This window comes from Orcinus orca, chromosome 13 (genome assembly GCF_937001465.1).
Source record: "Orcinus orca chromosome 13, mOrcOrc1.1, whole genome shotgun sequence".
In the NCBI taxonomy this organism is placed as follows: Eukaryota; Metazoa; Chordata; class Mammalia; order Artiodactyla; family Delphinidae; genus Orcinus; species Orcinus orca.
Window position 1 is genome coordinate 76,236,337 of NC_064571.1, and position 14,482 is coordinate 76,250,818.

Below are 14,482 nucleotides of genomic sequence, written 5' to 3' on the forward strand. Positions count from 1 at the left end.
ATATCATAATCAGCAGACTTTGGTTCTAAATTCAAATTTTTTACCACTGAATTTCCACATGAAGAGAACTTTTTATCTTCTTGAGGGAAATGTGCCTTTTTAACTCTGAAAAATCTCCGGAGCTGATTGTCTCCCTTCCTTCTTTCCAAGGTCTAGAGACTTTACAGACAGTGTCAGACACTGCTGCAGCACTACATAAGGTTATTTCCCTTTCTTGAAGCAAATATGTCAGACTCAGTTGTTTCCAAAAGAATATAGTAGGGCCTGTGGCATCATAGGTTGTGTTCTTTCTTCACCTGACTAAATTCTACCTGTCCTTTAAGACTTGGCTCCATTGTCATCTTTTTTTTTTTCTTGTGCGGTACGCGGGCCTCTCACTGTTGTGGCCTCTCCCGTTGCGGAGCACAGGCTCCGGACGCGCAGGCTCAGCGGCCATGGCTCACGGGCCCAGCCGCTCCGCGGCACGTGGGATCCTCCCGGACCGGGGCACGAACTCATGTCCCCTGTACCGGCAGGTGGACTCTCAACCACTGCGCCACCAGGGAAGCCCTCCATTGTCGTCTTTAAGAGGGCTTCCCCAGCCCCTGGTTTTGGTTAGAAGTCCCTCCCCTCGGCTCCCATGGCTCCATATGTAAAGTTATCATATTGCATTTATCACACAGTATTTAAACAGTCGGTTTTCCCCTCTCACCCACCTTGAAGGTTTTTCTCATCTTGGTATCCCTGTGGCATAACACCATGCATGATACCTGGTGAACCATCAATAGATGTGTACTAGATGAACGGACAGGGACGCTGTTACAGATTCTAAGCCTTTTTGTGCCGTGGATCTCTCCAGCTGTGTCGTGTGTGGAATCCTTCTCAGAATAATTTTTTTAAGCGCATGAAATAAATACATGAGATTACCAAAAAAAAATTATATTGAAGTATAGTTATCAAAATATATTAAAAGCAAATTTGTGATATATAATTTGTGCATCTTTAACAAACTAAATAATGAGATATAATAGCAGTCAGAATTACTATTGTAAATATGTAGTGATATGCATAAACTTTTAGTTACTTAAAACAATTTTACTGTAATTTGAAATTTTCAGTAATTTTATAGATGACAAAAGATAGGTATTTCTAATATTCTGTGGTTTGTTGCCTGTGTTCATAATTGAAGGAAATACTAAATTATTGTTAGAGGTTAGCAAAAAAAATGATATATTCTTTTTCCCATCCAAGTTTACATTACTCCGCTCCCCTCAACTGCCACTGCATCTACCCATGAAACTGCGTGGACCTGTAGATCCCAGGTGAAGAAGTTGCTTTGAGGCACTAGAAAAGGTTAGGGAGTATGGTACTGTGGTTTGGTGACTGGCCTGAGAACAAGAAGCCATGATATGCTACACTAAAGAGACTATTTTGAGTTGTTAGGGAACCATTGAAGGATTTAAGGAAGGGGGTAATAATCAGGGTGATACTCAGAATGTTTGACAACCATATGACATAACCACTGACCCATCAGAACATATGCCGTCTGTGAACAGCCAGTTCAGAGGTGCCAGTTCATATCAGTTAGTCCTAGGAATGTGGCTAGATTAACCAATGAGAGGGATTATTTGGGGGGAAATGTGTATCAGAATGTTGGAAAAGAATGAAATTTGAAGTGGGAAAACTGTTTAGAAGACTTTTACAAGAACTAAGGCAGTGGAATTGGGGATAAAGAAGGGGTAGAATTTGGAAAGATTTAGGAAGTAGAATCAAAGACACTTAGTACCCGTAGGATATGAGAGAATGGAGATGGAGTCTAAGATTAGTTCTCTGTATTTGGATTTTGTAACAAGATAGGGAATATGGGAGAAGAAGCGCCAGCACGTTGTGGGAGCCGGTTGAGAAAGTAGTTCATTTTGGTACTTTCGTTTGAGATACCTGTGGGACATCCAGGGGACACGTGTCTGGCAGGTAGCTGGATATATGGGTGTGAAGCCTAGAAGAGGAATCTGGGCTGAATTTTGATTTGGGAATGATGAGGATATATTTGGAGTCATGAGCATGGAAATAGTAACCCAAGGAAGTATGTAGTATGAGGAGAGAATACATCTAAAGGTTGACCCTTGGGGAACACATTTAAAGGTTGGGAGGAAGGAGAGGAACTAATGAATAAGACGGAAATGGAGGGGGGGAGGGACGGGAATGAGAACCAGGATGGAATAAAGCAGAGTAAGAGAATCAACTGTACATTTTCACCACGCCGGTCCCAGTCCTTCCGGGAGCCGCTGGGGTATGCTGTGTGTTATGAGGCACCTGGTGTGTCTGAGGCAAATAGGAGGTCAGCATTCCCATTCTGTCATTGTTCTCAGCTATAAGGGGATATAGTCTCATTCAAAGAAAAGTGAATTAGTGTTTGGTTTAGAAACTTGAAGTTTTCATTTAAAACTCACTTAGGAGGGAAATTCTAAACTGCCGTGACCATCCTTGGCCTAGGCTTATGGAAACAGCTGGTGTGTGCTACTGCCAGACCAAATCTGAACATCACTATCAGTCAACAGGGGTCTGAAATTGTTCCCAGCGAGAGCACATGAGACGCTGCTTTCTGATGAAGGTAGGCAGCGGTGGAAGGACTTCCTGCAAAGTGGTGCTGCCCCTGCCCCCAGAGGGCCAGCCTGGGGCCAACAGTGGGGTTGGGAAAGGGGCAGCGTGTCCTCAGGAACAGGGACCCCTCTGCTACGGCTCTCCCCATCCTGCTTAGCCCGCCTGAGCCCAGAGGCGCATGTTGCCTTTGGGAACAAACAAACCTTGCACAGTTTGCAGATCTGGGCATGCAAATCCTTCGGACATGCACACGTCCCGCTTAGTGGAGCTTAGGATGTGCTCTCTGGACCAGCTAACCAAGACTGCCTTTCCGCCAACCTCGGTCTGAAACTGATGGTGTTAGTTCTGCCTGTTTAATTTGAAGCCTGTTCAGAATATCATAATCATCCTGGAAATAGATAGGTTTGTTTGTATCTCAATCATTTTGACCTTGAGAGCTTCATTTTAGGCACTCATTTATGTCAGCATACCCTTGAGTTTTCTAGTGGAGCGTGATCGGGGAGCAGAATCTTCAGAGGTACAGCATGAGCTTCAAACTCCAGCTCCACCATTTGCTTACTTATGTGACCCTGGTTAATTTACTTGACCTCGCTGTGTCTCCTTTATTCATCAGTAAAATGGTTTAATAATACTATCTATTCTCATGCAGTTGTTCCAAAACTATAATGCTATATGCAATTCATATAAAGACCTTGCAAGAGTGTCTGGCCATGTACTAAGCATTCAATAAAAGTTTATTATTACAAAGTTAGTTATATCCTAGATATGCCTCTGAGTACTTTAAAAAGACTTTGCCTATCTTTTCCTCCCCCTGCGCACCCCTTCAGATATTTTCATTCTATAATGAAAGATTTTGGTAATATTAAATATGTAGCCAAGTGACCCTGGAATGCCCCAATCCCATTCTGGCCACTGCTTCCCATAAAATGGCTAAGGGAGATGTTGTATAGGAACAGCAGTGAAGGAAGTAGTACTTAAACTTTACCAGGACTTGGGCCCAGTACGGAGAATTCAGATGAGCTGGAATTGGCCATTTCTCTAAGTTAGTTAAGCAAGACCATTCCCAGCACGTCTGCCAGTTTCCTGAGGCATATAACCAGGGAGAAACAGAAGCACAGGAGGATAAATTTGCTCCCAGTGCCTCATACTCTGCTGCCTCACCAGAGGAAGATAGATGCCTTGGGTCAGCTTCTCACTCCAGGCCCAGGTAAGAAAGAGACGAAGCTAGTTACTCTGGAAGGAGCAGTGACTTACATTTGGGAATGAACAGGTTCTGGCCCTTTACACTTGGATCGTGCAGAAAGAAGAGAGCCCCACTTTGCAGGGCTTTTGATGCATGACTGTTCCAGCTACTGGAGAGTAGCCCAGTCCCTAACCCGCTTGGACTTCCTACTCCTTTCGCACCCAATTCCCACTGCTCGCCTAGATGCCTTCAGGGGGAGCAGGGCTTGGTGCTTGTGAAGGATTGTGTGTTCACCTCTGTCCTCAGCCACTTTTTTTAATTTTTAGGGATTTTAGTTCCCTTTTTTAAAAAATAAATTTATTTTATTTTTGGCTGCCTTGGGTCTTCGTTGCTGCACACAGGCTTTCTCTAGTTGCGGTGAGCGGGGACTACTCTTCCTTGCGGTGCACAGGCTTCTCATTGCAGTGGCTTCTCTTTTTGCGGAGCACAGGCTCTAGGTGCGCAGGCTTCATTAGTTGTGGCTCACGGGCTCTGGAGCGCAGGCTCAGTAGTTGTGGCACACAGGCTTAGTTGCTCTGCAGCATGTGGGATCTTCCTGGACCAGGGATCGAACCCGTGTCCCCTGCATTGGCAGGTGGATTCTTAACCACTGCACCACCAGGGAAGCCCTAATTCTCATTTTTTTAAGAATGGAAATTGAGCCAGTTCTAGATAAAAGAAAGAAAGGAAACAAGGTAAATCGGAAAATGAATTTTCTAAACTATCTCCCTTTTTTCAGGAGTTGTTCAAGTTCTTAAAAATGGTTGCTCAGAACGGCTGCAGTGAACTGTTAAAGCTTTGTGACTGCTACCTCTCTGTTCCTGAGAGGGCTGGGATTTTCAAATAACTGAAAGGAGATGCTTATGTCACAGAACAGGTTTCCTTTAAGGTTGCAGGGTCGAGGCTTAAGTGTCTGACTTCGCGGGGAGGGTAGAAGCAGCAGCCTGTTGCTCTTGTCCAGCAATTCCTATGATGCCTGTAGTCTAGTCAGCTACTGAATAGAAAGAAGTAATTCAGATAGAGACTTTTTTTCCAGTTTTATTGAGATAGAATTGACACATAACATTGTATTAGTTTAAAGTGTACAACATAATGATTTAATACATGTATATATTGCCCAGTGATTATCACAAGTTTAATGAACATCTATCACCTCACTTAATTACAGTTTTTTTTCTTGTGATGAGAACTTTTAATGTCTACTCTCTTAACGACTTTCAAATATTACAGTATAGTGTTAACTATAGTCACCATGCTGTATATTACATCCCCAGAACGTATTTATCTTATAACTTATCTTATAACTGGAAGTTTATACCTTTTGACCACCTTCACCCGTTTCCTCCACCCCCTACCCCCTGCCACTAGTAACCATCAGTCTGTTTCTGTGAATTCGGTTTTTTGTTTTAGATTCCACATGTAAGTGAGATCATACAATATTTGTCTTTATTTGTTTGACTTCACTTAGCATAAAATACCTTCAGGGTCCATTCATGTTGTCGCAAATGGCAGGATTTCCTTCTTTTTTTATAGCTGAATAATATTTATTATCACCAGATAGAGACTTCTGTGTGTGGCTTTTTTCATGTTTAATATTTTAAGATGTTGATATATCATTGGAAGTGATTTTTGTTAGTTATTAGCTAAATCAAATATATAAACTTGTACCATAATGTGGTTTCTAATATGTCTTTTGTTCTTAAAATAAATCCTCTATTAGTAATGCATAAAAGCCAGCAACTCAATGAATACTAAAACAAAGCTTTGTTGCATCAATCAGGGCAGAAGTCAGGTTTTCCTGCTTCTGGCTCCTACAGTAGTTTGTTCGTACCTCTCTCTGCCTGTTGTGTTTAAGGGCCAGCTTGTACATGCCTGAGTTCTTCGCTACTCTGGAGCTTCTCCAGGGCAGAACTGTCTTACTTCTGAATTTCAACCACTTAGCCATTGCCAGATGGGAGATAGGTTTAGAGTCATTTTGGGTGGAAATGCTGGGAATCTGCAGTTTCAGGAGCAAAAAGTAAAAAAAAAAAAGCCATTGGAAAAGACAACTGTGGCTGCTCTATGGGGGCAAGCTGCAGCAATTTGCAGGGACATTTTAACAGGGACATGTATCCTTAGGGGCAACTGAAGAGTTAAAGGAAAATATATCTGTGAGCACAGAGACTATCTGTGATAACCATGGTTATCACAGTAACCATAATTCCGCCTTACTATAGAAGGTACACAGAGAAGAGCAAAATCCTGGGCAATCAAAACATAGAATTGAGAAAATTAAATGTTGTGTTTAATAGAGAAACGATTACTTAACATAACAATTTGGAAATAGAATAATTTCCATCTCAATAATGTATACTCTTTATCAACTCTCATGCATATCAAAGCAAGTGCCAAGGAGAAATAAGCTATAGGAAATAATTTATTTTCTTGTAAACATTTGATTTAAACATCCTTCTGATAGCCTGAGATTCTTGGTTAACAATTCCAGTATTTTCATCACCCCTGTGGCATGCAGCACCCCAGAACTGTATACATCAACTTTGTGCATGTCGGTGATTGTCACATGCAGGTAGTTTTCATAACCAGTTTAAGACCTCTCAGTCTTCAGGTTTGTGTTTTCATACCATGGTTCAGTTTATTCTTAACTGTAAATAGTAGTAAAAGGTACTGATTAGGAATGCCATCTCTGGGTTTATAACTCGGTTTTTCACTGGGTTATATTCACTAATTGTTTCAACTTAAGCAAGTTAGTCTCTCTAAGCCTAAGTTTTCTTTTCTGTAAAACAGGAATAAAATACCTTCCTCAGAATATTATTATAAGGACTCAGTGAACACAAAACTTAGCATAGAGCCTGGCAAATCATTCTCAGTTTTCATCAGGTCATCGTTATTTGTTGCGAATCATTTTTACATATCGACATAGTAGTAGTGTACACTCTTCACCACTACGCTTTGGTGTCCGATTATTTCTTTCTTTATACTTCACCTGTCCTTCCCCCTCCCCCACCACTACCACCACACACCCCATACTTTTCCAGTTTCCTGTTTCAGGTTACAGGCGCAGAGTCCTCTGTTCGGATCTATTGCCTGTGACTTATAATCTGTAGGGATCAGGAAGTATCTTGAGCCAGTGTATTATGTAAAGGCAATAGAAATAACCACGTGTTTGACTTGTAAGCCAAGATTTTCTTACAGAGCCCTTCTTCTGAAGAAGAACTTAAATAAACAATACAAAACAAAAAGACCTTACCCCACTATCACTTAGAAATGTAACCAAATACAGCCCCCTTAAAATGATTACAGTATGGAGGATTGAGAGGTAAAGTTAGATGAACATATGGGAAATCTATTATCCTCACTGTTATGCCGTCTTGAACACTGACATCACTTTGTGTTGCGGTTCCTAGCATATGCCTTGGGCAGCGCGTGCCCCATAACTACTTGGACAGGACTTGTCTCTTGATACCTGAAGGTAGGGGTGGGTTCCTGTAATCCATATTTATTACTCCTGCTCAACTGTCTGATACCTTCATGCATGAGGGGAGGAATGGCGCTTCCCCAGTGCTCAGGCTTATCAAGCTGGATTTCTCAGTGGAGATGGTTCCAGTTGTAATTGCCTCACTGAAAAGGAAACGCTCCATAGAAATCATCTTTGAAGAGTTAGGCGGAAAGTAACAGCAGGTGCCACAGTGATGCTTTCCTCCTTGTCAAAGCAACTTCATTGGGGGAGGTCTTTCCTGCCTTGCTTTCCTTCTAGGTGACCCTTTTGTGTTAGGATTTTTCATAAGACCTCACCACCGTAGCTTGTACTGGTGTGAGGACTCCCACAGTACCCTTCTCAGTGTCCTAGTGTCTTCGGGCAAGGGTGCAGTGGAGCAGAGGAACAGACCTGATGGACACGAGCCCAAGTCTGAATTTCGCATTTCTAGATTTCTCAACACTGTTTCATACTCTGAGGAAGTGTTGAACAGCTGTGCATAATGACTGTTCCAGATGCTATTTCCTAGATATAATTTAAAGGATTCTTGGTGCTAAGAGTAGGGAGTGGTTTAGAGAGAATCTAAAGTTATTAGCCCTATTGGTAGATCATTAATGCCTGCAGACAGCTTGTACTCCCAGCAGGATTGCAAGGGGAAGCTGTGGCAGGGTGGTTGCTGAGGAATTCTGAGAAATTTATTTTTTCCACAACTGGCCAGAATAGTCACCCACTGGTTGTGAGGTTGCAGCATTTTAGAGCTACAGAGAGACCGGCACCAGGAAGAAGGAACCAGGCAACTGCCAGGCTCTCCTGTTCTCCAGGAATCAAGAGGAACTTCATACACTGCTGAGAGCCCTAGCAAGATGAAGTGTGGCTTGGGACCTTTGGCATGCCCAGAAATGGTTGTAGTGACAAAAACAGGAGAGTAGGAAGAGGAAATTCAGTGAGAAATCTGTGAGCCACAGATCCTTTGCAGCTTTCAAAACCAAAGCCCAGGTGAAAGCCAGAAAAATCCCTATGAAGTGTTTTGGAATAAGTCTACAACTCAAAGTTTATTTGTCAGTAATTGACTCTCTGGAGTACTACATTAAATATTCTCCTCTTTAAAGTGTTTTTTAATTAACCATCTCTTTAAATGTTGGTTACATCATAACATTACTGTAATAAAAGTTGGTATTTTTATAAGAGTGATCTCACCTGTCCGTATTCAGATAATGGATTTAATGATCCAAGTAGAAAATTATCCAGTGGGCAATAACACGTATTTCCCATATCCTCCTCCCGCCTCTGCTTGATCCCCTCCAATCTCTTCGTCACTGCAGCTGGAGTAAGTTTCCTACCATACAGACTTAATCACGTCACTTCATTGTGTGAAGTCTTTTGTTAGCTCCTGTGGACTTCAGAACAAGGTACAACCTCCTTATTGGGGCACAGAGGCTGTTAATGACTTCATCTCTCTCCGCCAGCTCTCCAGACTTATCTCCCATATTCCAGCCTTTTTTTTTAAAATTTATTTATTTATTTATTTTTGGCTGTGTTGGGTCTTCGTTGCTGTGCGCAGGCTTTCTCTAGTTACGGCGAGTGAGGGCTACTCTTGGTTGTGGTGCGCGGGCTTCTCATTGCAGTGGCTTCTCTTGTTGTGGAACATGGGCTATAGGCATGCAGGCTTCAGTAGTTATGGCGTGTGGGCTCAGTAGTTGTGGCGCATGGGATTAGTTGTTCCACAGCATGTGGGATCTTCCCAGACCAGGGCTCGAACCTGTGTCCCCTGCATTGGCAGGCGGATTCTTAAGCACTGCACCACCAGGGAAGCCCAGCCATTTTAAATTACTTCCAATTCCCAAGCGTGCCATGCTCCTTCATACTTTTTATTTGCTTGGTATACTCCCCACAGTGTGCTCCCCCAACTTGAAGACTCAACTTGGACATCAGTGCTCTAGGGAACCTTTCCTGCCCACTGGTTCCCACCAGATGCCCTTATCTGGGCTAATTGTCTTGTGGATGTGGTGCCTCCAGTCCCTCCCTCCCCCAGAGACTGTCTTATTATCTGTTTTCCAGGTTCCTAATACAGAGTAGATGCTCAGTAAGTATTTGCTGAATAGATTAATGATTAAGTGTTTGAATGAGTGAACAAATTTGGTGTGTTATGGAAACTACAAGAGACTGTAACTAGCCACTTATGGCATAACTCTTTGTTTTCAGTGATAACAGATGTCAGAGGGGCCTTAAAATTTAGTTTTGGGGGGTTTTTGGTAGAAATTACCAGTATGTACCCTTCTGAATAGGATTTCACTTTTGTTGCGTTTTTTTTTTTGTCAGAAATACAGAAGTAGAACATAGTTTTTCAGTGAAGAACAGCAGCTTAGAGCTAGACGTAGAGATAAAGATGTGTGTGTGTATACGCTTATAAATGTATATGTGTATATACACATAAATACACATACATACACATATATACATATTTATATATACATAGGTGGTGTATATATGCTTATGTGCCCATACATATGTACACATATGTGTGCATATGTACACATTTGTATGTGTATATACATATATGTGTATGCATGAACATGTGCGTGTGTATGTGTATCAGAGATTGGTACAGATCAATAGTCAATAAGCGTCTTAGTGATGCCTCAAAGGAAGCTCTGACTCCATCCAGCCTGCTTGCTTTCACCTGAAGTATGATTGTAACACCTTCCCACTGAATCAGCACACTCTCCTACTACCTGGAGCCTATTCCTAGAAATGTCATAGACACTCAGAGTTCTGATAACATTTCATCTGCTACATTAAGAAGCAGAGTCCATCTGATTCATCTTTGCATACATCCAACAAACATGTCCCATATGCCTACATGTGGCTGTATGAAAACTATTAAGTGCATAATGAATGGTTACTAGTTACTCAGTGATTATGTCTCAATAACTCTTCCTTGCCCTCATCAGCCATCTCTCCAGTGTCCATCTCAACCTCAACATACACAACTTTGCTGGCGAGTCCTTTTAGTGAATCATGGGTGATGTATCACACCAGGCTCTCCCTACATGAGTTTCTTTCCATCAGATGCCAAGGTTCGCTCCCATAAGCCATGAAAGCTCACTGCCTTGAGAGCCACTCTCTGGAGGGAGCCTTGGGACTCGCTTATAGGGCCAGGTGCAGGGGCTGTTTTCAAAGCATTACAGGTTGCTGGTGTCGTATCCGTGTTGGGAGGGGAAGTGTTTTCTAATAAATTTTTTTGTCTTGTCTTCTAGCTTACATTTTACTATGGTACTATAGATGGTTGGTGTCCAAAAGAGTACTATGAAGACATGAAGAAAGATTTTCCAGAAGGAGATATTCGACTCTGTGAGAAAAAAATACCTCATGATTTTATCCTCTATTTTTACCAGGAAATGGCAGATATGGTAGCTGACTGGCTAAAGGATGATCTGTCCAAAATATAAATACTGACACAAGGAGCAAGCACTGACAGCTAGTACATAAAGGCAGTAGGTGTACTTAGTAGTAAGTAGTATACTTAGTAGGTAAATGTTTAATTTTAATGTTGGATATTAGAAGAGAAAAACAGTGAGACCCTCTTGACTTAAAAACTATCAGCTCCCAGCTCCCCATGCTACAGACTGAAATAAACACAGTTGATCAATATTCCATAGGATTAACAACACATTTTCCAAGACTCAGGGAACACAGTGATCTAAACAAAGTCTCTTATGTTTGCACGAGATGCCCAGTGGCACCATACAGTTTATTTTGGTAGGCAAGATCCTTTCAGACAAAAAGAAATCTAAATGTATTTGATTTTAATTGAGTTACAATGTAGAATAGGCTCCCCTAGAGAAAATTATGAAAGACCTACTAGAAAATGTAAGAGACCACTGAATGTTAAGTGTGTAGTCGGATATGTGAAGCATGTGAGATCATGAGAAGGATACACTCAAGTCCAGTAGCAGGAAGTGATGAGCAGTGGATCTTGGCAGTGGACCTGGGTCTCTCTTAAGGACAGAAGGTGAAGATCAGCCCAGACTAACTTTGCACAGGTCTTGGCTGAGATCATCCGAATCAGACTGGATATCAGGACAGCCTGCACAGCCCACCTGTTACCACCTTGCAGCATGTCTCAAACCACCAAGTCAGCCTTCTGTCTGGCCGCCAGTGGCACAAGCCCCAGCAGAGCCAATGGCAGGGGAAGCACTGCTTGTCTCCTTTCCCAAGGAGTGTGACTTCCCGATCTGCCTGCAGTAGTCAACAAATAAGGCTCGTCAGTCATTCCTCTGGTCAACTAACAACTAATAAGAGTTATTGAAGGATCCCAATTCTGCCTTCCTCCACAGACAGCTAGCAGGCTCTGGCTGTGAGCTCCCCGCAGGCTCCTGTTCTCCAGAGCCAAGGTGGGGAGGCCCTAGGCTGTCCCAGATCAGCCTTGTACCTGCCACATGCAACTGCCCCTTCTGTGATATTTTTCAGTCAAACTCCACTGAGGACCAGCAATGAACCAAGTACTATAAAGGCATTGTGGATAGATTGTTAGCTACATTATGATTCTTTTCTTCTGAAAATCTTCTAGTAAGTAATTTTTGAAAGGGTATCTTCAAATTGCTGACTAGAGAATTACCATAAGTGATTTCTCCATTAGTTTTGTTAGTTGGAAAGAAATTGTTTTACTAATGAACCTAAACAACCCATTGAGTTAAGTGAATTCACCCTCTCCGGGCACCTTGAGGTCCAGTAAAGAAGAAACTTGTTCTCTGGCCTAGAGCAGGCTAACAATATTGCTTCCTTCCCTAAATTGACTCAATTCTGGGACCTTAGGAGCCAGTAAGTCCCGCTGACTGCAGAGATGGTTGATGATAGATAGAAACATTCCATTTTCTCCTAGAGGAAATCCCTCATGGTGTCCCGTTCCTTAAGGACAATGGGATGTTGTCCTTCTTCTCAAAACCTAAAGCCCCCTGATGAAAGATTCACCTCTGATAGGTGCCAGCCCAGTGGTGAGCGCTGTATGAGTTATGACCCTTTGGCGTGGCTGCCATGTCAGAGCAAATGACTTCTCAGAGGGGAGGAGCCACGCTCCAGGCAAGCAGTGCTCTCGGCCCCGGAAAGGAGCCGGTAGATGCCTAAGCCGCTGGCGCAAGGCTGCATACAGAGTCCTTATTGGCAACTGTGTAGGGAAGCCTTCTAGAAATCTGATGTTAGGAGCTCGGTCTCATGGCTTGAAGTGCCTTGCATACAGGAGATGCTCAGTAGTACTAAGCAAGTACTGGGTACGTCACGCTGCTGGAATGAAGAGTAACACGCCCAGCTTTCCTTTTAGCGTGACCTTACAACATTGCTTCCTATTTCAGGAGTCCACATGTATGAAATTTTGTCTGATAAACCAAAGGTTACCAGAGCTTAAAAAATGATAAGAAGTAAAATGATAAAGTAAATTTCCTGTTTATCATCTAAGCACCAAATGAATTTTCAAAATAAGTGTTTTACCCCCACTTTCTGACCTTGCCTGGCCTGATCTCTGTGTGTTGGGGGAGGAGGGGTACAATCCTAGCATCCTCCTGAGTTAGACTCGGGTCAGAGTCTCTCTGTTAAATTGAAAAGCCACTTTCTCAGTGCTTCTTGTAGAGAAGGAAGAATCAGATTTCAGGAGATTGAAGTTCATTTTATTTCATTAGGAATTAAGCAAAAATGTTTCCGTGCATATGTATGAGGTGATGGGTACGTGAACTCTGGAGGTCTTACTGTCTGTGTGATTTTAGACAACTTCATCTAATTTCTCCATGCCTCAATGTCCTCATTTATAAGATAGGATTAATAATAATATGTACCTCATATTGTTGAAGAATTCAATGGGATGATTAAATAAAAGCCTTTAGCACAATGCCTGACCAAGAGTATCTTCTCAATAAAGACTGGCTATATTAATAATAATTATTATTAAACATCATCATAATAAAAAATAAAAGACTAAAGTTGGTAAGCAGTGGATGAAATCCATTTTCCAGAAGCATTTCTGCCTGTATATCCCGGTCAGCCACTTGAATGGCCCTTGTCAAAGATTTAATAACTTCATCAGGGGTTATCTAGGGCTGACTGAAAGGCCTAAACTGGAAATCATGACCAGTTGTTCTCAGTCTGCTCTGTACCATGGGGGAGAATCTCCAGAGGCAGCCCCTGTGGCTTTTCGTGGCCAGGTGTCCAAGGCAGCAGCCCTCTCACCATTGGCCTCTCCACTCAGCCCTTGGAGAGCCAGTGACCTCCAAAGTCTTGATTTTTTGTTATCCTACATTATATTAAAATTAACTTTAATTCCAGACATGAGGAGACACAACAACTTATTATAATACCTGATTCTGGATTAGATGTTTTTGTTATTAAAAAAAACTGTTGGGACAGTTTGCAAAACTTCATTGAATGGGATCTGAAGATTAGCTGGGAAAAAGAGACCAATGTTAATTTTCTGATTTCACTGGTTGTATTGTGGACAAGTAGGAAAATGTCCTTATTTGTACTGAAGACACACAAGTGCCAGGGAACCATGGGGCATTATGTCAATTTACTCTCCAATGGTTCAGAGAAAAAAAAAGTTCTTTGTTCTTGCAACATTTTTGTAAGTTTGAGATGATTTTGAAATATATACGAATAATTACTTTTTAAAAAAATACACTCTCCTTCTGCATCTGTCTCTTATTGCTTCTTTTACAGAAAGTGAATTACTTCTTCTAGGAAGTAAATGAAGACTGGGGTTCAAATCCTGGATCTGTCATTTATGAGGTTTGTGATGTTCAGAGGCTTAACCTCCCCGAGCCCTCTCCTTCACTCCCCCACTGGCCCTCATCTACAAAAGTACTTGCGTTAGCTTTTGGACTTCGGAAGGGTTTTTGTTTGTCTTTAATAGGGTCAAACGAGGTCTTGCATATAGTATTTAGCACCCTGCCTGGTAGATGCTCTATTAAATGGTACCTAAAGGAGAAGGATAGCAAACTTGTCTTCTACGCTCTCTTCTCTTTGGTGCAATGGAGGACTCCTCGATGTCCCAGCTTCTGCAGTGTTTCACCCAGCCTGAAATTTGAGTCTAATCGTCTCAGCGTTTCTGGTTCATATTGGTGAAGGAGGAGGCCACTCGCTCACCCGACACAGCTTTCTGACCCCAGGCCATTGCAGGCCTCCCACACACAGCCCAGGACACCCAAACATCCCCTCGAGGA

The 14,482-nt window shown here is 42.3% G+C and overlaps 1 protein-coding gene across 2 annotated transcripts in view; it reads left to right on the forward strand.

Annotated features, from left to right (window-relative positions):
• LDAH (lipid droplet associated hydrolase) overlaps positions 1-13,953 on the forward strand; it is a 95,713-nt gene extending 81,760 nt beyond the window's left edge. For both annotated transcript variants that reach the window (XM_012534864.3, XM_004274850.3), the window contains one exon: positions 10,535-13,953. In XM_012534864.3, coding sequence (XP_012390318.1) covers positions 10,535-10,726 — 192 coding nt within the window. In that variant the 3' untranslated portion in view covers positions 10,727-13,953. The remainder of the gene's footprint in view (positions 1-10,534) is intronic.
• The last annotated feature ends 529 nt before the right edge of the window (positions 13,954-14,482 follow it).